This window comes from Bos indicus, chromosome 17 (assembly GCF_029378745.1).
Source record: "Bos indicus isolate NIAB-ARS_2022 breed Sahiwal x Tharparkar chromosome 17, NIAB-ARS_B.indTharparkar_mat_pri_1.0, whole genome shotgun sequence".
In the NCBI taxonomy this organism is placed as follows: Eukaryota; Metazoa; Chordata; class Mammalia; order Artiodactyla; family Bovidae; genus Bos; species Bos indicus.
The window spans coordinates 9,885,774-9,913,438 of NC_091776.1; the positions used below are offsets into that span (position 1 = coordinate 9,885,774).

The following is a 27,665-nucleotide window of genomic DNA, read 5'->3' on the forward strand; positions in this document are numbered from 1 at the left end:
AGGATAAATTAAGGAAACAATTGCATTCACCATTGCAATGAAAAGAATAAAATAGGAATAAATTTACCTAAAGAAACAGAAGACCTATATATAGAAAACTATAAAACACTAATGAAAGAAATCAAAGATCCCACAAATAGATGGAGAAATATACCCTGTTCATGGATCAGAAGAATCAATATAGTGAAAATAAGTATACTACCCAAAGCAATCTATAGATTCAATGCAATCTCTATCAAGCTACCAATGGTATTTTTCACAGAACTAGAACAAATAATTTCATAGTTTGTATGGAAATGCAAGAAACCTTGAATAGCCAAAGTGATCTTGAGAAAGAAGAACAGAATTGGGGGAATCAACCTGCCTGGCTTCAGACTATACTACAAAACTACAGTCATCAAGACAGTATGGTACTGGTACAAAGACAGAAATATAGATCAATGGAACAAAATAGAAAGCCCAGAGATAAATCCATGTACCTATGGACACTTTATCTTTGACAAAGGAGGCAAAAATATACAATGGAGAAAAAACAATCTCTTTAACAAGTGATGCTGGGAAAACTGGTCAACCACCTGTAAAAGAATGAAATTAGAACACTTTCTAACACCATACACAAAAATAAAATGGATTAAAGATCTAAACATAAGACCAGAAACTATAAAACTCCTAGAAGAAAACATAGGCAAAACACTCTCCGACATAAATCACAGCAAGATCTTCCATGACCCACCCCCCAGAGTATTGGAAATAAAAGCAAAAATAAACAAATGGGACCTAATTAAACTTAAAAGCTTTTGCACAACAAAGGAAACTATAAGCAAGGTGAAAAGACAGCCTTCAAAATGGGAGAAAATAATAGCAAACAAAGCAACTGACAAAGAATTAATCTCAAAAATATACAAGCAGCTAGTGTAGCCCAATACCAGAAAAACAAAAGACCCAATCAAAAAATGGGCCAAAGAACTAAACAGACACTTCTCCAAAGAACACATACAGATGGCTAACAAACACATGAAAAGATGCTCAACATCACTCATGATAAGAGAAATGCAAATCAAAACCACAGTCAGGTATCATCTCATGGTGGTCATAATGGCTGCTATCAAAAAATCTGCAGATAATAAATGTTGGAGAGGGTGTGGAGAAAAGGGAACCGTCTTACACTGTTGGTGGGAATGCAAACTAGTTCAGCCACTATGGAGAACAGTGTGGAGATTCCTTAAAAAACTGGAAATAGAACTGCCATACAACCCAGCAATCCCACTGCTGGGCATACACACCAAGAAAACTAGAGTTGAAAGAGACACGTGTACTCCAGTGTTCATTGCAGCCCTGTTTACAATAGCCAGGACATGGAAGCAACCTAGATGTCCATCAGCAGACGAATGGATAAGAAAGCTGTGGTACGTATACACAATGGAATATTACTCAACTGCTATAAAGAATGCATTTGTGTCAGTTCTGAGGTGGATGAAACTGGAGCCTATTATTCAGAGTAAAGTAAGTCAGAAAGAAAAACACCAATACAGTATACTAACACATATATATGGAATTTAGAAAGATGGTAATGACTACCCTATATACAAGACAGCAAAAGAGACACAGATATAAAGAACAGACTTTTGGACTCTGTGGGAGAAGGTGAAGGTGGGATGGTATAACACTGAAACATGTATATTCAGTTCAGTCGCTCAGTCGTGTCCGACTCTTTGCGACCCCATGAACTACAGCACGCCAGGCCTCCCTGTCCATCACCAACTCCCGGAGTTCACTCAAACTCATGTCCATCGAGTCGGTGATACCATCCAACCATCTCATCCTCTGTCATCCCCTTCTCCTCCTGCCCTCAATCTTTCCCAGCATCAGGGTCTTTACCAATAAATCAGTTCTTCGCATCAGATGACCAAAGTATTGGAGTTTCAGCTTTAGCATCAGTCCTTCCAGTGAACACCCAGGACTGATCTCCTTTAGAATGGACTGGTTGGATCTCCTTGCAGTCCAATGGACTCTCAGGAGTCTTCTCCAGCATGTGAAATAGGTGACCAATCCAAGTTTGATTGTGCATGAAACAGGGCACTCAAAGCCAGTGCACTGGGACAGCCCAGATGGTATGGGGAGGGATGTGGTAGGGGTTTTGGGACAGGGGGACACATGCACCCACATGGCTGATTCATGTCAATGTATGGCAAAAACCACCACAATATTGTAAAGTAATTAGCCTCCAATTAAAAAAAAAAAAAGAGTGCGGGCTCAGAGCTATGACCAGATTCCAAACCTAGCCCTGCTGTTGTTCAGCAGCCCTGCAACCTTAAAGAAACACTATCTCTGTGCATCAGTTTCTCCACCTGTAAAATGAAACTAATAATTGCCTAACCGTAGGTCCTGGTTTGCATTGGAATGCTTAAGACCATTAGAAGTTGTTTTGAACTGTGCTTGGTACATAAGTGCTTGGTAAATTGAGTTTATTATTATTTTAGTTGTGAGATTTTCAGAGTAATAACTCTATAGATTGAAAAGGAGTAATAATTTAGGAATTTTATCCTAAAATCTCAGAAACTTGTCTGCATTTCCTGCACAGAAGTAAATTAATACATTATATATATAATAGTTTATTCAAATGTGTTACAATGTTAAGATGAAATAAATTTAGTCAACAAACATATTATTGAGTACCCACAAGCATCACAGAAAGTGATGTTATAGGAATACATGAGACATTAACAACTTTCAGGAACTTTAATTTTAGAAGACAGCATGTGTTGGAGAACAGTATAAAATTTTCAAGCATTTTAGAAGGGCTACTTTGAGTAATATGATTATTATGTAACTATACTCTTTTAGAAAAAGATATCGGCTGAAACACTTGGCTGAAAAATCTACACACTGAAAATATTTATTTTCTTGAACTATTTAAAGAAATAGAGATAATTACTCAATTACAGGTGTCCCACATATAAGATTATAACATAAAATTAAATGTAGCTGAAATGCTGAGCAATCTATAGATAATCTCAATAGGTCCTGCTACAGGCCACAACATTGTGTATAAATGCTAGAGAAAATATTAAGCATTCTTCTTCATGTTTCATAACATTGAGCTTCAATCAGTCATGAAAATAGATGCAGCATTATAGATTGAAGGCCTAAAACAAGTATGAATCTCATAATTAATTTGCAAGCAAATACAACTTTTAATCAAATTTGAGAATACCACCCTTAGCTATTTCTTGTCAATCAAATGATAGCTATCATTAGATGTATTCTTCTAAAGAGTAAGGACATTTTAATGAACTGGAATAGTTTTAATATCTGTGAAATTATGTGAAAGAATGAAAGTAATGTTGAAGCACTCTTTCAGATGTTAATAATTTTCAGCATCGTTTTAGTTTTCTTATCCAAGTAGCCCTCTGTGAAATCGGGGATAGAAACACTATCATTCTCATTTTTTGGATGAATCAGTCGAGGCTTAGAGAGAACTTCATGTGACACAGAAGCAGTTAGTTCCAAATATCTGACTCCTCACATGGCTAATCTGTGCAATCGAGGATTTTCTCAAGCTCTTATAGAGTTATCCATTGACCAGCATTTGGGATTATCTGCATGTTTGATTCTTTTCTTCTCCTCCTCTAGCCTAGTTTTTGAGGCGTTTAGTGATGATTTTTTCTTCAGTTCATTCACTCATTCCTGGGCAGTCCACTCCAGCACTCTTGCCTGGAAAATCCCATGGACAGAGGAGCCTGATAGGCTACAGTCCATGGGATCGCAAAGAGTCCGACACGACTGAGCGGCTTCACTTTCACTTTCATCAGAAGCATCTTGGTTCCCTGCTGTACACTCAGAACTGCTGGGCAAACATATGTAGATAGACTGCATCTGCTGCTCATTCAGACAGTTCTAAAACTCAGATTTTCCTGCCTCTTTTACTGAAACAGACAGTCCATGAGAAATGAAATGACCTGAAATAATTGAAAATTTTAAACTGTTAATTGCTAATTTCAAACTCCTTAAAGATAGGAATGACATGTTGTTCATCTCTTAAGCCCAGCTTCAACATTTAATGAATTGGTGGCAGATATATCTGTGGTTGGATACTGACTTGTCTTTTATCTGTATCAGTAAGTGCTTTTGTGATGAAAGTGGTATTAATGACAAGCATGAATGGTTATTTTGAAAATCAAGTTAATTGGTGTGGCATAGGTCTCAGCTCAGCTCAGTTCAGTTCAGTCTTTCAGTTGTGTCCAACTCTTTGCAACCCCATGGACTGCAGCTCGCCAGGCCTCCCTATCCATCACCAACTCCCAGAGTTTACTGAAACCCATGTCCATTGAGTTGGTGATGCCATCCAACCATCTTATCCTCTATCATCCCCTTCTCCTCCCGCCTTCAATCTTTCCCAGCATCAGGGTCTTTCCAGTGAGTCAGCTCTTCACATCAGGTGGCCAAAGTACTGGAGTTGCAGCTTCAGCATCAGTCCTGCAGTAAATATTCAGGACTGATCTCCTTTAGGATGGACTGGTTGGATCTCCTTGCAGTCCAAGAGACTCTCAAGAGTCTTCTCCAACACCACAGTTCAAAAGCATCAATTCTTTGGCGCTCAGCTTTCTTTATAGTCCAACTCTCACATCCATACATGACTACTGGAAAAACCATAGCTGTGACTAGACAGACCTATGTTGGTTGCAAAGCTCTACTTTATGTTAAATTTGTATCCTGTAAGTTCCTCATTCATGTTAGAACTAAGTTGAAGATGTCTGGTACTTCAGGAGTTTAAAAATAAATTAATAAAATGGAAAAGCTGACAGTTGCAAAGCAAGTTATTACAGCAAAGCAAGTTATTACAGAGCTCTAAACTCATTTGGAAGTGAGAGTTGGACCATAAAGAAAGCTGAGCACTTAAGAATTGATGCTTTTGAACTGTGGTGTTGGAGAAGACTCTTGAAAGTCCTCTGGACTGCAAGGAGATCAAACTAGTCTATCCTAAAGGAAATCAGTCCTCAGTATTCATTGGAAGGACTGATGCTGGAGCTGAATGCAAAGAACTGATGCAAAGAACTGACTCATTGGAAAAGACCCTGATTCTGGGAAAGATTGAAGGCAGGAGGAGAAGGGGATAACAGAGGATGAAATGGTCGGATGGCGTCACTGACTCGATGGACATGAATTTGAGCAAGCTCTGGGAGATGGTGATGGACAGGGAAACCTGGCGTGCTGCAGTCCATGGGGTCACAATGAGTCAGACATGATTGAGCAGCTGAACTGAATTGAAATGAAACTCATTTGGCATTTCTGAGCTTTCTCTATTATTCATTTATTCACTCATTCACCCATCTTTCCCATTATCTAGTAAACTTCATCAATCCCACCACCTGCTATCCACCCACCACTCTTCCCATCTACCTTCCAGTTCTCCTACCCCACCCCCCCATCTTTGTTTTACCATCTCTATCATTGTTGCTCTTGTTGTTTAGTTGCTAAGTTGTGTCCAACTCTTTTGGGACCCTATGGACTGTAGCCTACCAGGCTCCTCTGTCCATTGGACTTCTTAGGCAAGAACATTGGAGTGGGTTGCCATTTCCTTCTCCAGGAGATCTTCCCAATCCAGGAATTGAGCCTTCATCTCTTGCATCTTCTGCATTGGCAGGCAGATTTTTTAGCACCACCTGGGAAGGCCAAAGTTGTTCAATACAAAACCAGAAATCCACATTAACATCCCATTGATCACAGAAGAAAAAAATCCACTCAAACAAAGATAGACTTCTGTTATTAAATCAGTACCTTTTCTTGGACAAAACTAGAGTACCCCATGGAAAGCAGAGAGAAGACTCACTTGTCAAGCAAAGAGGGATATCTTCTGCATGACTGAGCCATCAAGAGAAATGTGAATGAAAAGCAGTTGCTATTGCACCATTTACAATCGCCAAGACATGGAAACAGCCTAAATGTCCATCAAGAGATGAGTGGATAAAGAAGTAGTGGTACATATATTTGGTGGAATATTACCCAGTCATTAAAAAGAACAAAATAATGCTATTTGCAGCAACATGGGTGGAACTTGAGATTAACATACTAAGCAAACTAAGTCAGAGAGTGAAAGACAGATACCATATGATACCACTTACATGTGGAATGTAAAATACAACACTAATGAACCTATCTATGAAACAGAAACAGACTCATAGACGTAGAGAACAGATGCGTGGTTGCCAAAGGGGCAGAGTTGGGGAAAGGGAAGTTTTGGGAGTTCGGGATTAGTGGATGCAAAGTACTGTATATAGATTGGATAAATAAAATCCTGTATAGCACAGGGAAATATATTCAATATCCTGTGATAAACCATAATGGAAAAGAATATGAAATATGTATGTGTATACCTGAGACACTTTGCTGTACTGCAGAAATTAACACAACACTGTAAATCAACTACAATAAAAAATTTGTAAGCGGTTGCTTAAAGTTAACACTGATTCTTTGGTTTTAATTAAGATGAACGCATTATTTGTTGTCCAAAATGTGGTACTTTTAGGAGTAAAAGGGGGCACTTACAAATAATCATGCTGGAAAACAAGCATAAACCAAATTGATCTAAACCAGGACTGTTCTAGATAAATTAGAACATGGTCTCTTGTACATATATTCTCCTGGAACTCTAAAGTGGTATTCCTATACAGTATTTTGTGATCTCTCTTAATTATAGACCATGTGATATGTGAATTGTTTGTTTATAGTAAAAAAAAATAGAGATTTTTAAAGATTGTGTAGTGGTATAACTCACACCTGCCTTTTTTAATAGCATTAATTTCCTGTACGTTTAGTAGTTAGCACTCCAATTTGGAATCGTCTAGATACTTCATTTCTTCCCTTCTGTTGTCTTGCTTTGGGGTTGATTGCAACCCCATTCATTCAGTGGAAATGTGTAAATTATTTGTGCAGGTGTAACATTTACCAAGGTGACGTGGGGGCTGTCAAAGAGGAGGAACACCCAACCCTTATGTCTCAGCAGTTCACAGTATAGCTGGGGATCTTGGTCTAACAGCATTTGCACAAAATAACTACTCTGAGTAAACAACTGGTTACATGTAGGCCACAGCAAAAAGATTAGGTGACAGAGAAGCACCAAAGGGGAATAAGTCAAGGGCCAGGGAAAGCTAATTAGAGGGAGCAGAGACAGGGCTCAGACAATAAGTTCACTCAGGTCAGACTAGCTCTTGTTGCCAACTCTGGTGGATAATAGGTGGGAATTTTTTATTTATAAAAGATTTGGTTGTGGCATATATAACTTGATAGCATCTGAAGTAATTTTTCCTTCCTCTGAGCTCTTACATCTATTTTACATGTGCTAGCTGTGTGATCCTGGACAGACTTCTCAGCCCTCCTGGTCTCAGTGTCCTCATTATAAAATGAGAATTGTAATAGTACCTAGTCATAAAACTGACTAAGTCGTTAAAGTGGTTAATTTATAGAAAGCGTATAGGACAATGCCTGGTATCAGAAAAATGTTGGAAAAGAACTGTTCCTACCAGTATAGCAGGACATCTTTAGAGAAAAAAATATGTTTTCATCAATATAAGTCAATATTTGATTGCAATTTACCTCATGGACAGTATCCTCAAGATAACCTTTTATTTAACTCCCCTTTTTGGTACTGTTTATTTCATTTCATTTTTATTGAGGTAATAATTGACATATAGCACTGTGGCAGCTCACTCCAGTATTCTTGCCTGCAGAATCCCATGGACAGAGGAGCCCAGTGGGCTATAGTCCAGGGTCACAAAGAGTGGGACACTACTAAAGCGACCTGAAAGAAAGAAAGTGAAAGTCGCTCAGTCCTGTCAGACTCTTTGCTGCCCCATGCTATGGAATTCTCCAGGCCAGAATACTGGAGTGGGTAGCCTTTCCCTTCTCCAGGGGATCTTCCCAACCCAGGGATAGAATTCAGGTCTCCTGCATCACAGGTGGATTCTTTACCAGCTGAGCCACCAGGGAAGCCCAACATGCACTATATATAAGTTTACAGTGTGGAGCTTAATGATTTTAATGACTTTACATTATGAAATGATTATCCCAGTTTAGTGAACAGTCAGACCCTCATATGGACACAAAATGAAAAAATAAAATTTTTTCTTGTAATAGTTTTTCCTTGTAACTCTTAACAACATTCATTTATCTGTAACATATGGAAATGCTGTACTTGACATATTTATCAGGCCAAACATAATCTTAATTTGCCCTTACTGTTTATCACTTTGTTTTTTTCAGCTCGAAAGTCCAAGAAGTTGGGGAAGTTAAAAGGGCTTCACGAGGAACAGGCGCAGCAGCCTCCACCCCCACCCCCGCCCCCCCAGAGCCCGGAGGAAGGCACTACATACATCGCGCCTGCGCAGGAGCCCTCGGTCAACTCGGCGCTGGTCCCGCAGCTCTCCACAATCTCGCGAGCGCTCACACCTTCGCCTTCTATGATCCTTGAAACCATCGAGCCCGAGATTGTATATGCAGGCTATGACGGCTCCAAACCAGATACGGCCGAAAACCTGCTCTCCACCCTCAATCGCTTAGCCGGCAAGCAGATGATCCAAGTTGTGAAGTGGGCGAAGGTACTTCCAGGTAAGGACGGGCTCGCCTTTCTGGGTCTGCATCCTGGACTGGGCGCCTCAGGGCCACGGAGTGCGCCATATGCAACGGTGCGATTGAGTTAGCGTTCGTCTCAATCCTGAGACCCAGTTTTTTGTTTTTAACTCGATGTCAAATTCAGGGTGTAGAAAGTCTGGTGAGTGTGCTCATCTCTTGAGAAGTTAGAGTTAAGTATTCTAGTGTTCATATAATGTATGCATTTCTTATGTTGAGGATTGAAATGGAACATTTCATCCCAGTAATATTAATAAGGTAAAACATATTCTAGTTGTCAGAGCCCAAAATAAGCCCATTATTAGCAGCTCATAACAAGAGCTAATCTAAGCCTAAACTAGGTTAATTAAGACATACACGCTACCGTATATAAAATAGTTATATATACTATATATGGGCTTTTCAGGTGGTGCTAGTGGTAAAGAACCCGCCTGCCAGTGCAGGAGATGTAAGAGACCTGGTTTTAATCCCTGAATTGGGAAGATTCTCTGGAGAAGGACATGGCAACCCACTCTACTATTCTTGCCTGGAGAATCCCATGGATGGAGGAGCCTGATGGACTATGGTCCACAGGGTCACAAAGAGTCAGACATGAATGAAGCAACTGAACATGCACGCACATACTATATTTATCTATATTATAAAATATATATAGCACAGGGAACTCTACTCAATACTCTGTAATGACCTCTATGGGAAAAGAATCTTGAAAAGAGTGGAGATATATATATAGATAGATAGATAGATACCCTAATTATAAATATATATATATATATATATATATCCTGTGTATAAACTGATTCACTTTGCTGTACACCTGAAACTAACACAATATCGTAAATCAATTATGCTCCAATAAATATTAATTTTTTAAAAAGACCTGTCAAGTAAGCTTTAGGGGACTCTGCATCTTGCTGAAAATATCATCTTACCTCCAGCACCCTTTAAGTTGTCCTTGAAGTTCCTAATTTAGTCATTTTTTTATGCTGTAGAATTATATTGATAAAGTCCCTGTTAATCTATGGAAACCGCTTACAGTTGCAATCACATTGTCCCAGTTCATTAATCCAAAGCCATTTCTTAAATGACCTGTGGTCACCTAGCAGCCATAAAACAAAAGGTAATCAGAAGCCCTAATTCTTTGAAGGGAGGCTTGCCCAGGTGAAACTACATGAACAGAAGGATACCCTGGTGCCCCTTGGAGTACAGAGAGTGGAAAAAGAAACGAATGAAGGACTTGAGGCCCAGAAAGGGAGACTGTGAGTGAGGCAGGACCAGTACCAAGGATGCTTGAGGACATGCGTGCTCAGTCATTCAGTCGTGTCTGACTCTTAGACCGCCATAGATTGTAGCCTGCCAGACTCTTCTGTGTTTGGGATTCTCCAGGCAAGAATACTGGAGAGGGTTGCCATTTCCTCCTCCAGGGCATCTTCCTCACCCTGGAATTGAACCCGCATCTCCTGAGTCTCCTGCATTGCAGGCAGATTCTTTACCATGGAGCTATTGAGGAAGCCCTGCCAAGAATGCGTATTCTGCCTCAAAAGTCTGGTTATGTCCAACTAGGGGAAGCAAGGAATAAGACTTTTTAAATCTCTGCAAACTCATGAAAATTAACCAGGAAATGAGGCTTCCCTGGTGGCTCAGACAGTAAAGAGTCTGCCTGCAATGTGGGAGACCTGGGTTCGATCCCTGGGTTGGGAAGATCCCCTGGAAAAGGAAGTGGCAGCCCACTCCAGTATTCTTTCCTGGAGAATTCCATGGACAAAAGAGCCTGGTGGGCTAAAGGCCATGAGGTCACAGAGTCAGACTTGACTGAGTGACTAACTTTCACATCACTTCATGAAAACTAACATCTTCCACCACTGTTTCAGGTATGCAGTAGTAGACAGTCATTAAATTATCTTTGGTTATGAAGATATCAGTTGTGAGTAGGCTGAAGCAAGTGGCACAGGTTAACACAAATTCTTTCAGTCTCACTAAGGGTGGTAGACCACCGTCCACAGTGAAACGTCCAGGACATCTTAGTTTTCTTTGTCCTGGCAGTGTTTGCTTCTTGAGCATTTAGAGTGAATTTAACATAAAACGTTAAACAAGGCCAGGTCCGTGATAGGTACTCTGGAAGGAACTGTGGAATTGCTTTGAGTCGATGAGAAGAGAGGGGGCAAGGGGGTGGACTTAAGAAGCTCCTTCCTGGGATGTACTTAAATGCTAAGTGTTTTCTGTGGTAAATTGTTCTGTTCTTCAGGATTTAAAAACCTGCCTCTTGAGGACCAAATAACCCTCATCCAGTATTCTTGGATGTGTCTGTCGTCATTTGCCTTGAGCTGGAGATCGTACAAACATACAAACAGCCAGTATCTCTATTTTGCACCAGACCTAGTCTTTAATGAGTAAGTACCTATTCATTAGCCTTCATAAAATAGTTACTCATTATGCTTTTTTATGATTTCTTTTTTTTAAGTGAAGCAAATGTTTTATTGAAATCAGTTGTCAAATCACAGTTTATCCAAATGAACATAATGCTACATTGTTCTTAAAAGAGTGGGCATAAATATGGCATAGATAACAATCCAGCATCTATCAAAACACCATTTGTAAAGACCCTGACTTATTTCATGCTGTGTGTGAATGGGGGTCCAGCATGTAAGGTCGACTCAAAAGCAGTCGATTCTTATCTTGATAATGTGAAAACATTTCACTACTTTGCCTCAAAATGAAAGCACATGCATCCGTCCAAACAACTGTAGCAATTAGGAGAAAAGACTCCAAATGATTTCTGAACAGATGTGCCTTTATGAAAGAATACCCTGATATGTGTGTGTGGTTTGTTGGGTTGCGCTGGGTCTTCATTGCCGCACACAGGCTTTCTCTAGTGTGAGCAGCACATGGACTTTCTCTGTTGGCGTGCATGGACTTCTTGCAGTGACTCCTCTGATTATAGAGCTTGGGTTCTAGGGCATGTGGGCAGTTGTAGCACATGGGCACCATTGTTGCAACTCACAGGCTCTAGAGTGCAGGCTTCAGTAATTGTGGCATATGGGCTTTAGTTCCTCCATGGCATGTGGAATCTTCCCGGACCAGGAATCGAACCCCTATCGCCCACATTGGCAGGTGGACTCCTATCCACTGTAGGGAAGTCCCACCAATAATTTCCAAGAGTTAAAAAGCTATCAGGACTTTCCTGGTGGCCCAGTGGTTAAGACTCCCATGTTTCTTTGCAGTAGGTATGGGTTTGATCCTTCATTGGGGAACTAAGATCCCACATGCCATGCAGCAAGGCCAAAAAATTTTAAAAATTAAAAAAAGCAAATAGAAAAGGCTATCATTTGAGAACTTAAAAATTACTTTTTTATAAAATTATAATACACATGTCTGAGTATGTGTAAGAAATTGTCCCAAAGAAAGACAATCCAATTGGCTCCCAAAACTTGATTGGTACAAAGCCACAATTAATAGAAAGGCATCTCTTTTGCTGTCTGCTCCAGTTGGGAAGACTGTCTAATTTCTAGGAAATGTGAGCATACAAAGTGCCAGTTTTTGAGCACGTTCATAGAATGATTCTTTTGTTAACAGTATACAGCTGCTCAATGTGTTTTCATGACAATCATAATTACCCTTCTTTGCAATCATAAGAGAAGCCAAAATGTTATTCTGTAGTGAAACATTTTTAGTTTTATGATGCATTTTAAAAAGATTGAAAGAACTGTAATAGACTTTTCTTTGGCCATGAATTCCTCCCTATGTTAAGTTTAACATTTTAATATTGTTTGCATTCTACATTAGCACATTCCGTTTATGTTTATATCTAGCCATGGTTCTTTGTAATTGCTGGGTCAAGAAATACTTAAAATAAAAAGGAACATTTGAATGATGATGGCAACCACAGCCATATTCTAACAGATGGCTCTCTCTAGAGATATGAAAATAGGGGAGGAAGCAGATGAGAATTAGATTGGTGAGGTAGGAGAGAGAAGGGACATGAAAGATTCACAGTGGACATGTAGTGCCTAAATACCTAAGTTGTACTGGTGGTAGTTTTCCTGAGAAAATCACTTCACCCAAATATAGTGGACCAGAGAGGCAGTTTTAGTTCAACATAAATTAGGAGCATCAGTTGTTGGTTCCTGGGGTGACCCTTCTTTTGGCAATCAGAACAAATTATTCTACGAGTACATAAATTTTTACCAAAAGCATAAAGTGAGGCCAAACAACTGACATGCACATTTTAAATTGTTTGTTTTCCTCAATAATCAGCTGATATTATTAAATAGGAAGCTTATTTTTCAATGTGGTCTATAAACCGAAAGGAAAACATTTTGGAGTTCCCCGAGGGTCCACTGGTTGGGCCACTGTGCTTTCACTGCTGGGAGCCTGGGTTTGATCCCTGGCTGGGGAACTGAGATCCTGTAAGCTGCTCAGTGGGGCCAAGAAAAAAAAAAAAAGCATATTAGGGAGGGTCTTTGCTTTAAGAGGACATGTGGGTAAATTAGAATCTCTTAGTTCCATCCAGATGTTTCCTTTAGGTTTTAACAGAAGAGTCACATAATCCATTTAATCTTATTCAGCGACTCTTTTGATTCTTTATTGTAAAATGTGTTTAATATAAAATGTTCCTCTTTAACCATTCATGGTGCAACACTAGCATTCATTACATTGACTTCATTGTGCTCCCATCACCACCCATCTCCAGTACTTGTTTCATCATCCCAAACAGAAACTCTAGACCCGTTGAGCAATAACTCAGCATCCTCCTTTCCCCCAAAGCCCTGATAACTTGCCTATTCTAGATATTTCGTATAAATGGAACCATGTAATATGTGCCCTTTTTTTTTTTTTTTTGGTCTGGCTTATTTCACTTAGCATAAAGTTTTCAAGGTTCGTCCTTACTGTAGCAGGTATCAGAATTTCATTTCACGGCTGGATAATACTCCATTGTATGTGTGTAGACTTTATCTCATTATTTGCAGCTTCTGTATTTGTGCATTGGTCTTCTGGCATGTTTATCTGTAAACCCGAAGTCAATATTTGCCGCACACAGAGGCAGTAAGTTTGAGGTGCCTGACGTGTGCATTTCAGCTGAGACTCTGCCTTCTTGTTTCAGTTCTCATACGGTAAACAAGTATCTTTTACGTGGTCTATTTAGTACCATTTTTTGCATTGTTGTGCTTTTTTCTGATGATTTCACTGTTTAAAATGACCCATGAACAGAATGCTGTAGTACTTTCTGGTGTTCCTAAGTGCAAGAAGGCTGTGATGTGTGTGATGTATTTTTTAAGGAAAAAATACAGATGTTCAATAAGCTTCTATCAGGCATGAGTAACGGTACTGTTGGCTGTGAGCTCAGTATTAATGAATCAACAGTATATATTAGTAGGATATCTTTTAAACAGAAATACACACAAAGCAAGATTAGGTGTAGATCAGTTGGTGAAAATGGTACGAGCGATAGCTCCCAGGAACCTCACCCTGTACGTCCCCTTGAAGGAGACATAGCTCAGTATTAGCTATTTTTGTGTCTACTGTAACTTTATAGAACATGATTACCATATTTGTTTCTTTTGTTTTTACCAAATAGAATTGACCACATTTTATCCATTCACAGACACTGATAAAATTAATGTCATTGAAGGTTTTTTAGAAGTAGACAAGAAACCAAAATCAAAAGATAAGGTCATATAAGCTCTATGCATTTATTTGTTCTAGAAAATATTAATAGAAATAAAATGGAAATAACCAAAAAATTCCATTCTAACATTATAAGTAATTAAATAATATGACATTGTATAATTACTAGAATGAACATTTTGTTCCCTGTTCTTAAAACCTCTGACCTCAACTGCAGCCTAGACTTACTACGTTTTCTCTCAAGTAGAAAGAGCAGGGCAGAAAAAAAAAAAAAAAAACTTTGCATTTTTCAAAGCAGGGAGGAAAACCTACTCCCAGGAAACATTTGGAAATGGCATAAAGCCTTTTGGTCAAACTCCATCAACAAATAGAGTGGTTGTGGTAACTCAATCACAAGGTGCTCTCACAGACCCTATATATTTTAGGGAAATTAATAAGTTGCAGAGTATGGGGTACAGCTGAAGTTTATATATACGTACTTCATCCTGCATTTATTGAGGAAATATTTACTACCACTCATCAATTTTCTAAGCAGTGATTTTCGAATTGTGAAATACATTAATATACGCTGTCTCATGGAACATATAGTCTAATGGAAGAGACAGACATTATCAAAAAATTCTAAGATCATAATTGTGATAAGTACTGAAAGAAGAGTACTTTGAGAGCAGTTAAGGAGAGGTATTGGTCTAGACAGGAAGGATTCCCTGGGATTGATGAAGCTAGTGTCATCCAGGGGCAGGAAGTACAGGAGGAGGAAAGTTGATTTAGGCTGAGGGACCAGCACTGAATGCAAGGCAGCATCACAGTGGGCCTGGATACAATGCAAAGATGCCCAGCAGCAGAATCAGCTCGAGTTGTGGGCGGTTGGATTCTGAAAGAAATCGGAGAGGAGGAGGAGGAAGTAGGTGTGTAAGATGACTTTCAGGCCTCAGCCATAAGTACCAGGGAAGACAAGGCACCACTCACTGGGTTAAAGAGATGGATTAGAGGACCAGGGTTTGGAAGGGAAGAGCATGAGGCCAGTTTTAAATGTGTTAGGATTGAATTGCCTTTGACTCATAGTCTAAGAGGAGATGCCAAACTGGCAGTTAACTGTACAGATCAGAAACCTAAAGAGAGGTCCTGCTGGAAAGAGAAATGTTCAAATACATCTTAGAGGTGGAGGTTAAAAGAAGAAAGATAGGAGAGTGTTATCTCACAGATTCCAGGGAAAGAGAGAACTTTGGAAAAGGAGCTGTGGTGACCAGTGCTAAATGCTATCACAGTCCCAGTAAAATGGGGACTGGGAGGCTTGAACATGCTTCTCCCAGGCCTGCCAACAGCTTATATATTCATGTCTTCTGAACATGCCCCCGTGTTCCCCCCAGTCATTGCCCATACCTCATACCTTTCACCAAAGAGGAGAGAAGGTGCCTTTTTGTGCCAGGGAGTAATGCATGCCATTCAGCTGAGGATAGAATGCACTGATGGGGCCCACCCTTGCTCTCCCACTCACCCTCAACTGTCTTGGACCCCCTCTCACCCTGGCAGCTCTTTGTAGGTGTCTGTATCCCTCCCCTGTTAGATAGCACCTCCTCCTTGAAATCACGGACTCTGTCTTAATCATTTGTTAATTTCCAGCCCTTGGCATTGTGTCCAAGGCATAGCAGGTTCTCCATAAATATTTGTGGAATATATCAAGTATTGAGCAAATGCACCGAACAATCTATTCATCAAGAGAGATTTCTAATTATCATTGCTATTTATGAGGTTGAAGTTTATGACCAAGAACTATGATGCAGAAATGATTTGTCTTCACCAATAGAGGTGTATCTATATTTAAAATGGAGAAGAAAACTTGAATAGTTGATTGTGTCTTTGCCTTCAACTGTGAAATGATTCTGAGAGTTCCCAAAGATCTTATCCTTTAGCTGTTATTGGAGCTAAAGGAAAGATGCGAAGTAGGGAATAATAAGGAGAACATTATTTTTAAGTTTTTATTAAACTTTGGGGTGAAGATATGAGTTAATATTTTAAATTAGAATACTAGAATTTTTATTATAAACTCAAAACTTTCAAATATATATTAAATGATTCATTATTCAATTTTGCCTTGAAACAGCTTATCAAATATGGCTTCAGATCACTGCAAGTATTCAAATTTCTTATCAACTTCAATACACATATTAAAACTCCCATTTAAGCCTGTAATGAAATTTCTTCAATTTTTTTTAATTTCTGAGATGAAGGTTCAGTGTTTTGTTCTCTTTTAAGTCTAGCCAATAAGACAGATGGGTCATGGTGGAGAGTTCTGACAAAATGTGGTCCACTGGAGAAGGGAATGGCAAACCACTTTAGTATTTTTGCCTTGAGAACCCCAGGAATAGTATGAAAAGGCAAAAAGATAGGACACTGAAAGATGAACTCCACAGGTCGGTAGGTGCCCAATATGCTTGGGCAATAGAGATCAGTAGAGAAATAACTCCAGAAAGAATGAAGAGACAGAGCCAAAGCAAAAACAACACCAAGTTGTGGATGTGACTGGTAATGGAAGCAAGGTCTGATGCTATAAAGAGCCATATTGCATAAGAACCTGGAATGTTAGGTCCATGAATCAGGGCAAATTGGAAGTGGTCAAACAAGAGATGGCAAGAGTGAACATCGACATTCTAGGAATCAGCAAACTAAAATGAACTGGAATGGGTGAATTTAACTCAAATGACCATTATATCTACTATTGTGAGCAAGAATCCCTTAGAAGAAATGGAGTAGCCATCATAGTCAACAAAAGAGTCCAAAATGTAATACTTGGATGCAGTCTCAAAAATGACAGAATGATCTCTGTTCATTTCCAAGGCGAACCATTCAATATCACAACAATCCAAGTCTATGCCCCGATGAGTAATGCTGAAGAAACTGAAGTTGAACAGGTCTATGAAGACCTACAAGACCTTTTAGAACTAACACCCAAAAAAGATGTCCTTTTCATTATAGAAGACTGGAATGCAAAAGTAGAAAGTCAAGAAACAGCTGGAGTAACAGGCAAATTTGGCCTTGGAGTACAGAATGAAGCAGGGCAAAGGCTAATAGAGTTTTTCCAAGAGAATGCATTGGTCATAGCAAACACCCTCTTCCAACAACACAAGAGAAGACTTTATACATGGACATCACCAGATGGTCAACACCAAAATCAGATTGATTATATTCTTTGCAGCCAAAGATGGAGAAGCTCTATACAGTCAGCAAAAACAAGACTGGGAGCTGACTGTGGCTCAGATCATGAACTCCTTATTGCCAAATTCAGACTGAAATTGAAGAAAGTAGGGAAAACCACTAAACCATTCAAGTATGACCTAAATCAAATCCCTTATGATTATACAGTAGAAGTGAGAAATAGATTTAAGGGACTAGATCTGATTAATAGAGTGCCTGATGAACTATGGATGGAGGTTCATGACATTATACAGGAGACAGGAATCAAGACCATCCCCAAGAAAAAGAAATGCAAAAAAGCAAAGTGGCTGTCTGAGGAGGTCTTACAAACAGCTGTGAAAAGAAGAGAAGTGAAAAGCAAAGGAGAAAAGGAAAGATATAGCCATTTGAATGCAGAGTTCCAAAGAATTGCAAGGAGAGATAAGAAAGCCTTCCTCAGTGATCAGTGCAAAGAAATAGAGGAAAACAATAGAATAGGAAAGACTAGAGATCTTGTCAAGAAAATTAGAGATACCAAGGGAACATTTCATGCAAAGATGGGCTTAATAAAGGACAGAAATGGTATGGACCTAACAGAAGCAGAAGATATTAAGAAGAGGTGGCAAGAATACACAGAAGAACTGTACAAAAAAGATCTTCACGACCCAGATGATCACAATGGTGTGATCACTCACCTAGAGCCAGACATCATGGAATGTGAAGTCAAGTGGGCCCTAGAAAGCATCACTATGAACAAAGCTAGTGGAGGTGATGGAATTCCAGTTGAGCTATTCCAAATCCTGAAAGATGATGCTGTGAAAGTGCTGCACTCAATATGCCAGCAAATTTGGAAAACTCAGCAGTGGCCACAGGACTGGAAAAGGTCAGTTTTCATTCCAATCCCAAAGAAAGGCAATGCCAAAGAATGTTCAAACTACCACACAATTGCACTCATCTCACACACGAGTAAAGTAATGCTCAAAATTCTTCAGGCCAGGCTTCAGCAATACGTGAACCGTGAACTTCCAGATGTTCAAGCTGATTTTAGAAAAGTCAGAAGAACCAGAGATCAAATTGCCAACATCCACTGGATCATTGAAAAAGCAAGAGAGTTCCAGAAAAATACCTACTTCTGCTTTATTGACTATGCCAAAGCCTTTGACTGTGTGGATCACAATAAACTGTGGAAAATTCTGAAAGAGATAGGCATACCAGACCACCTGACCTGCCTCCTGAGAAATCTGTATTCAGGTCAGGAAGCAACAGTTAGAACTGGCCATGAAACAACAGACTGGTTCCAAACAGAAAAAGGAGTACATCAAGGCTGTATATTGTCACCCTGCTTATTTAACTTATATGCAGAGTACATCATGAGAAACGCTGGGCTGGGTGAAGCACAAGCTGGAATCAAGATTGCCAGGAGAAATACCAATAACCTCAGATATGCAGATGACACCACCCTTATGGCAGAAAGTGAAGAACTAAAGAGACTTTTGATGAAAGTGCAAGAGGAGAGTGAAAAAGTTGGCTTAAACTCAACATTCCGAAAAATATGATCATGGCATCTGGTCCCATCACTTCATGGCAAATAGATGGGGAAACAGTTGAAACAGTGGCAGACTTTACTTTTTGGGGCTTCAAAATCACTGCAGATGGTGATTGCAGCCATGAAATTAAAAGATGCTTAGTCCTTGGAAGGAACATTATGACCAACCTAGACAGCATATTAAAAGGCAGAGACATTACCTTGCCAACAAAATTCTGTCTAGTTAAGGCTGTGGTTTTTCCAGTAGTCATGTATGGATGTGAGAGTTGGAGTATAAAGAACACTGAGCACTGACGAATTGATGCTTTTGAACTGTGGTGTTGGAGAAGACTCTTGAAAGTCCCTTGGACTGCAAGGAGATCCACCAGTCCATCCTAAAGATCAGTCCTGGGTGTTCATTGGAAGGACTGATGTTGAAGTTGAAACTCCAATACTTTGGCCACCTGATGTGAAGAACTGATTCATTGGAAAAGACCCTGATGCTGGGAGGGATTGATGGCAGGAGGAGAAGGGGACGACAGAGGAGATGGTTGGATAGCATCACAGACTCAATGGACATGAGTTTGGGTAAACTCCGGGAGTTGATGATAGACAGGGAGGCCTGGCATGCTTTAGTCCATGGTGTTGCAGAGTCGGACACAACTGAGCAACTGAATCGAATATTTTATAATTAAAAGTATATAAGTATTAATTTTATTGAGGTATGGTTGATTTATGGTGTTATGTTAATTTATGCTCTACTGCAGTGACTTAGTTATACAAATATATAGATATATTTTTTCATATTGTTTCCCATTGTATTTATCACAGGATATTGAATATGATTCCTGTGCTATACAGTAGGAGGTTGTTTTTCCCTCCTATATATACTAGTTTGCATCCACTAGTCCCAAACTCCCAATCCATCCCTCCACACTCACAAGTTCGTTCTCTATGTCTGTGAGTCTTTTTCTGTTTCATAGATAGGTTAATTGTGCTGTGTCTAATCAATACTTTAGATTTCACATATATATATATATATATATATATATATTGTATGGTACTTGTCTTTTTCTGTCCAAGTTAGTTCACTTAGTATGATAATTTCTAGGCCCATCCATGTTGCTACAGATGGAATTGTTTCATTCTTTTTAATGGTTGAGTAATAGAGAATGAAAAATGTATTTAAAAAGCATGTTTGTATTGTTTCAAGTCAGAGCCCAATTTCTTTTTAAATGTATTTTGGTTGATTTTTGACTGACTTTGTAGCTCTGAACCTTTGATTGTTTGGCTTCAGAGATTGTTGGTAAGAGAGAGTTTAAGCCTCCTTGCCCCTTTCTGAGTCTCTCGGATAAGAGCTGAGTGTGACTACATGGAGGACCTTGTTTGACCAGCTTGTGAGCTCAGCCCACCCTGCCCACTTGGCTCAGAGCTGCTCGTCTGATGGCAGTGCCAGTAGAGAAGTGCAGGAGGCAGTTATCAGCTGCTTCAGACCATGGAGGGCTGCCTGCCCTTGGTTTGTCCCCCCTGAGGGCCGCCATAGTCCAGCTGACTTCAGTGAGGGGCTCTCCCCAGGCTGCTCTACCCAAGGAACCATCCCTTCAAGATCCCTCTGCACCTAAAGTCCTAAAGCTCCAGGAGGCTTGCCTGAGAGGGGCTGCATCTTGCGGACCGATCCAGGTTGTTCAGGCTTGAATCCGTGTCCCCACGGGGGCCCGGAGGGTTGGAGTGAGACTGAGACACGCCCCACCCTTGCTTCCCGAGGGGCTGATCAATATTCCCGAGCCACAGGAGGTGACTTCGGTGCCTGGGCCTTGATCCAGCCAGGCTGGGGCGGGTGACTGACAGGGGCAGGGTGTGGGGTGCACCTGGCTCACACCCCCAGCACTGGCTCCCTCTGTTTCCCCCTCTGTGCCCAGCCTGTCCTCCCCTCCCCTGTTCCCTTGCTCCTGCTTTCAGGTCTGATTTCTTCCCTCTCTCTGTTCCACTGAACTGTGGAGTTGCGGTAGTTTCTAGCTCTGACCACCTCCTTTTCCCCCTCTCCTCCCCACTTTCTCATCTCTTCCCTCCTCACCTCCCCACCTCTTCCTGCTTCCTCCTCTTTCCTTCCTTCCTCTCTTTGTCTCTCTCTCTCTCTCTCTCTCTCTCTCATACACGCACACACACACACACACTCCTACCCTTCTTTTCCTGCATTTAAAAATCAGCAGTCTTCTTAGATTTCCATTGTTTCATTTTTCACTTATGGGGCAATATAGGGGAATAAACTGTATAAGAAAAAAGTCCTCCTTTTGTCTCCATTAGCCCCTCCCACGCCCCAGGCCCTGGACCAGAAGCTGGAGGGCCAAGGCCCTTGGTAGAACGATCTGAGCGCTTGGCTTGCTAAGCAGGACTCGGAGCCCTCACTTAGATAGTACAAAAGCTGCTCCTCTCATCACACGTCCCACCTCCACATGCCCTTCTGCCCTCCTCACCCAGGCCCAGCCTCTGTAGATGGTTGAGTGTGAGACTCCTGAACAAAGAAAAACAGTTTCGCAAATAGTGATAATTCCTTGTCTGCAAGGGACAGAAACATTGCAGAATGGAACTAGCTTTCTTTTGCACAAAAGTGGGCATAAAGGTTTGACATAGCTATTCTTCCAAGGACCAAGAGTCGTTTAATTTCATGGCTGCAGTCACCATCTTGCATTTACTTTGGAGCCCAAGAAATTGAAATCTGACACTGTTTCCACATTTTCCCCATGTATTCACCATGAAGAAATAAGAATCTTTAAAGTCCTTTGGATAGCAAGGATATCAAACAAATCAATCCTAAAGGAAATCAACCCTGAATATTCATTGGAAGGACTAATGCTGAAGCTCCAATACTTTGGCCACCTGATGCAAAGAGCCAACTCATTGGAAAAGACCCTGATGCTTGGAAAAATTGAGGGCAAGAGGAGGAGAGGGTGACAGAGGATGAGACGGTTGGATGGCATCACTGACTCAACTGACATGAGTTTGAGGAAACTCAGGGAGATAATGAAGGACAGAGAAGCCTGGCATGCTGCAGTTCATGGGGTCGCAAAGAGTCAGACACAACTTAGTGATTTAACATCAAGGCATAAAGGACATCTTGCCATTGGAAGGGGAACAGGCAGAGGGAGCTGCAAGGAAGGTGTAGTGGAGTCTTGTTTGTAAGCAACAAGCAATAAATAGTTAAGTTAGGGGACTTCTCTGGTAGTCCAGTGGTTACCACTGCAGGGGCCACAGTCATCCCTGGTCTGGGAACTAAGATCCCACAGGAAGCTTAGTGTGGCCAAAAAAAAAAAAGTGCTGGAGGAGGCCTGACATACTTCTGTCTTTGACATATTTAAATACTATTCTCCCCCTCCCACATTTGTATAGATTGGTATAATACAGTTAATAAGCTTTATTTAATAATTGAACTTTATACCGACCAAATAAAAGAGACTCATTTAAAAAAATGCTCAGTTATATATGAGGGCAGGGGAAATGTAGGGAAAGTTCCAAAACAGAAGGGACTATATTCTTTTTTAAAAAACAATATTGCTTCTTTCTCTTCTTTTTTAAAAAGTATTTCTTCCCCTTTATCAACCAAGCAGGGTGATGAGAGGTACAGTTGCAATCAAAAGTTACTTTCAGATATTTCAGCAGAGGAAGCGAAGGAAGGAAGGTTCTTGATGGAATGGGTAAGCTGCTCACATCAAGAAAAGTTCATCCTGGGGAATTACAAGCAATATCCTGTCATGAATAACAGTATGAAACCACAATGGAAAAGAATATGAAAAAGAACAGAAAGATGTGTATGACTGAATCACTTCTGTATAGCAGAAAGGAACACAACATTATAAATCAACTCTGCTTCAATAAAAAAGAAAAGTTCCTATGGAACTGGAGGAATAAACCGGCCTGACTTAAGGCTCTACTACAAAGCCACAGTCATCAAGACAGTATGGTACTGGCACAAAGACAGAAATATAGATCAATGGAACAAAATAGAAAGCCCAGAGATAAACCCACACACCTATGGACACCTTATCTTTGACAAAGGAGGCAAGAATATACAATGGAGAAAAGACAATCTCTTTGACAAGTGGTGCTGGGACAATGGTCAACCACTTGTAAAAGAATGAAACTAGAACACTTTCTAACACCATACACAAAAATAAACTCAAAATGGGTTAAAGATATAAATATAATACCAGAAACTATAAAACTCTTAGAGGAGAACATAGGCAAAACACTCTCCGACATACATCACAGCAGGATCCTCTATGACCCACCTCCCAGAATATTGGAAATAAAAGCAAAAATAAATGGGATCTAATTAAAATTAAAAGCTTCTGCACAACAAAAGAAACTATATGCAAGGTGAAAAGACAGCCTTCAGATTGGGAGAAAATAATAGCAAATGAAGCAACTGACAAACAACTAATCTCAAAAATATACAAGCAACTCCTGCAGCTCAATTCCAGAAAAATAAACAACCCAGTTAAAAAATGGGCCAAAGAACTAAATAGACATTTCTCCAAAGAAGACATACAGATGGCTAACAAACACATGGAAAGATGCTCAACATCACTCATTATCAAAGAAATGCAAATCAAAACCACAATGAGGTACCATTTCACGCCAGTCAGAATGGCTGTGATCCAAAAGTCTACAAGCAATAAATGCTGGAGAGGGTGTGGAGAAAAGGGAACCCTCTTACACTGTTGGTGGGAATGCAAACTAGTACAGCCACTATGGAGAACAGTGTGGAGATTCCTTAAAAAATAGAACTGGAAATAGAACTGCCATACGACCCAGCAATCCCACTGCTGGGCATATACACCGAGGAAACCAGAATTGAAAGAGACACGTGTACCCCAGTGTTCATCACAGCACTGTTTACAATAGCCAGGACATGGAAGCAACCTTCCATGTCCATCAGCAGATGAATGGATAAGAAAGCTGTGGTACATATACACAATGGAGTATTACTCAGCCATTAAAAAGAATTCATTTGAATCAGTTCTAATGAGGTGGATGAAACTGGAGCCTGTTATACAGAGTGAAGTAAGCCAGAAAGAAAAACACCAATACAGTATACTAATGCATATATATGGAATTTAGAAAGATGGTAACGACAACCCTGTATGTGAGACAGCAAAAGAGACAGACACAGGTGTATAGAACAGTGTTTTGGACTCTGTGGGAGAGGGAGAGGGTGGGATGATTTGGGAGAATGGCATTGAAACATGTATAATATCATATGTGAAACGAATCACCAGTCCAGGTTCGATGCATGATACAGGAAGCTCGGGGCTGGTGCACTGGGATGACCCAGAGGGATGGTATGGGAAGGGAGGTGGGAGGGGGGTTCAGGATGGGGAACACGTGTACACCTGTGGCAGATTCATGTTGATGTATGGCAAAACCAATACAATATTGTAAAGTAATTAGCCTCTAATTAAAATAAATAAATTTAAATTTAAAAAAAAGTTCCTGAGAGGAGTGTGCAAGGGCCAGGGACCCCCTCACCTGAGAAGTATGAGTACACTGAGGTTAGCAGCGTATGTTTTACTTTGTAAAGTTTTTGTTGGGATATAGTTGCTTTGCAGTGTTCTTTCAGTTTGTGCTGTATAGCCCAGGGAATCAGCTACATGTGTACATACATTCCCTCCTTTTTGAATTTCCTTTAGAAAAAACACCACATTTTCTTTCCCTCCCGTTCAGGTCACCATAGAGCAGTGAGTAGAGGTCCCTGAGCTATACAGCAGGTTCTCGTTAGTTACTTGTTTTATATATAGTATTAATAATGCATATATGCCAATCCCAGTCTCCTAATTCATTCCACTCCCCCTTTCTTCCTTAGTATCCATACGTATTTTTTCTCTACACCTGTTTCTATTTCTACTTTGTAAATAAGGTCATCTACCAATTTTTTCAGTTTCCATATAAATGCATTCCATATTAATACTATACTTGTTTTTCTCTTTCTGACTTACTTCCGTCCATATGACCGTCTCCAGGTCCATCCATGTCTCTACAAAAATGACCCAACTTTGTTCCTTTGTATGGCTAAGTAATATTTCATTGTATAAATATATCACACCTTCTTTATCCATTCCTCAACTAGAACTGAAGGTAGGCATTCTGATTCACTTCTTGTTCCGTCTTGTCTTTCCTTCTCCCTGCCTCTCATTTTGGACCACTCTGAGGAGGACGAGAAGTGATACTCACTCAGTGCATTCATTCCACAAGCACTTCCCTGAGCAACTTGAATACACTGAGCATTGTTCTAGACACTGGGAATTCAACAGTGGGCAAAACATGGGGCTCCCTTACTAGTGCCAGGTGGGTAGAACTGTGGAGAAAATGAAGGCGGTGTCAGGCAGAAATCCCACCTGCCATATCCCCAGGGAATATGGCTTAGCTAACATACCATCATCCTCATGGAAGACCATGCAAAAGTGGTTCTGAAAATAGGGGCGATTTGAAGGAATTCTCTCAGAGGACTTGCTGGTACCTGTGGTTAGCCCCATTGATGGCCTGCGGGTGCTTTGAAAGACGCAGGTCATCCCTGCCTCGGGCCCTCTGTGCCGGCTGTCCCCTCTGTGAAGGACGGTGCCCAGGTCATGCCTGCCTCGGGCCCTCTGTGCCGGCTGTCCCCTCTGTGAAGGACGGTGCCCAGGTCACCCCTGCCTCGGGCCCTCTGTGCTGGCCGTCCCCTCTGTGAAGGACGGTGCCCAGGTCATGCCTGCCTCGGGCCCTCTGTGCCGGCCGTCCCCTCTGTGAAGGACGGTGCCCAGGTCATGCCTGCCTCGGGCCCTCTGTGCCGGCCGTCCCCTCTGTGAAGGACGGTGGTGCTTTCTTACCTTGTCTTAGCTCCAAGTATCCCTCTTCAGACAGATTTTGCCTTAACCCCAGATTTGGGTAGACGCCCACACTGCCTAACCCCTCCCGTCACGTCCCACGTTTATTTTCTCCAGAGCAGGTCCCCTGACCCCATGGTGCAGGCTCGGGGAGGGAGGAGTCTGACCTGTGTAGTTCCCCATGGCCAGCACCTTGGATGCTGTCTGGCATTAGTAAGTGCTTGATGAGCTAATTAATTTTATTTTTTCTGTGTTTTTTTATTTTTTATTGGAATGTAATTGATGTATAATGTATCAGTATCAGGTGTACAGCAAAGTGAATCAGTTGTACATACACATACATCCATTCTTTTTTTAAAATTCTTTTCCCGTATAGGTCTTCACTGAGTATTGAATTCAGTTCCCTGTACTATACAGTATGTCCTTAGTAGCTATGGTTACTGGAGTAGGGGAAGGAGAGAGGATAAATTGGGAGTTGGGATTGACATATACACACTGCACTATATGAAATCACAGGAATTAGTCTTTCAATACTATTTGCAGCATTATTTCCCCGCAGAAACTCTGTAGCGGCCAAATGACCCTTCCTTCCACATCCCTTCATCCTGTCTTGCCACTGCTGTGTCTTTGCTTCTGTTTTCCTTGCCCCTCTGCCCCAAGCCCAAGCCAGAGGGTGCTTCCTCTGATCACTTCTCTTACCATCAAACTCGAGTGACTTTTCCCAAAAACCTCTCTTCTTCTATCAGTTTTTTTCTATATCAGTCCTTTGGTGCTTCCTGTGTCTTATATACATACTTTTACTCCAAGTATACTGTAAACTCCTAGAGTACAGGAATTATTTTTAAATTTTTCTTTAACGTCTAGCAAAATGCTTTCTATGTAATTGACACACAGTGGTGATGTTTAGGTTCGTAATGAATCATCTTTCCAATACAAGGGTCAGAAGCAAGAATCCTGATGTGGGTTGACCCTACAGGGCTTTAAGGGCTTAGCGTGTGAATTTCATGAAAAGGCTCTTTCGGGATTGACTTCAAGAACGTACATGCTGTAATTTATTATTTCTTGCCTGATGTTTCTTGTAGTGTACTTGAGAAATTTCCTAAGTAGTTAATGAAGCTGAGTAATTGTCAGTATAGTATGAAATTAAAGTAAAACAAATAGACTGCAAATGGAATGAACTGTTTAAGCTATTTTTAACTATATTGAAATCACAGAGTAGTGATGATGCAAGAAATATGTCCCAGCTTTCCTGTGGCTAACTAGAGGGAGCTATTTTTCATTTTGAATAAAAGTCAGAACCACTTTAAGATCATATGTTATGTTTAAAAGGCTTAGTGTGGCTAATATTAGCATGTTGTCCTTTATTCCAGTTAATGTGCTCAAGGACTGTGGTCTCTTTGGCTAAAAATACTCTCCTTTTCCACACAAAATAATAGCACTGGAATTAATTTCTTTATTGAAAAAATAAAAGAGAAAGTTTTGATGCAGTGATTCTATTGCAAGATGGGGCAGATGACAAGGAATGGATTAGTTAATTAACACAATTAAAGAGGGCTCCTGGCTTCCTCCCTTGACATAGGTCATAAGATACAAAGATGGTCGTTTGATGGTGCCCCTCTCATTGAAGGAAAACAATCTTGTCTTGATATATAAAGTATTTTCTGAACTTGTGTCTCTAGACACTTTTAAAACCCAAGCCAAGCCATGTGATTAGCTATTTTTATTGTGTCACACTGAGAGATGATCTTGGTTTTAGATCCCTCACTTTCACCCATAAAGTCATGAACTAATTTAATAGAGTTGTTTATAGAGGGCTCTGGAGAAGTTATTTAATTTGTCTTAAGTTTTGAGATTGA

The 27,665-nt window shown here is 40.5% G+C and overlaps 1 protein-coding gene across 6 annotated transcripts in view; it reads left to right on the forward strand.

Moving 5' to 3' along the window:
* The window catches only part of NR3C2 (nuclear receptor subfamily 3 group C member 2), a 439,369-nt gene that overhangs the window by 336,587 nt on the left and 75,117 nt on the right, over positions 1-27,665 (forward strand). For all 6 annotated transcript variants that reach the window (XM_070770130.1, XM_019977557.2, XM_070770129.1 and 3 more), the window contains 2 exons: positions 8,260-8,604; positions 10,871-11,015. In XM_070770130.1, coding sequence (XP_070626231.1) covers positions 8,260-8,604; positions 10,871-11,015 — 490 coding nt within the window. The remainder of the gene's footprint in view (positions 1-8,259; positions 8,605-10,870; positions 11,016-27,665) is intronic.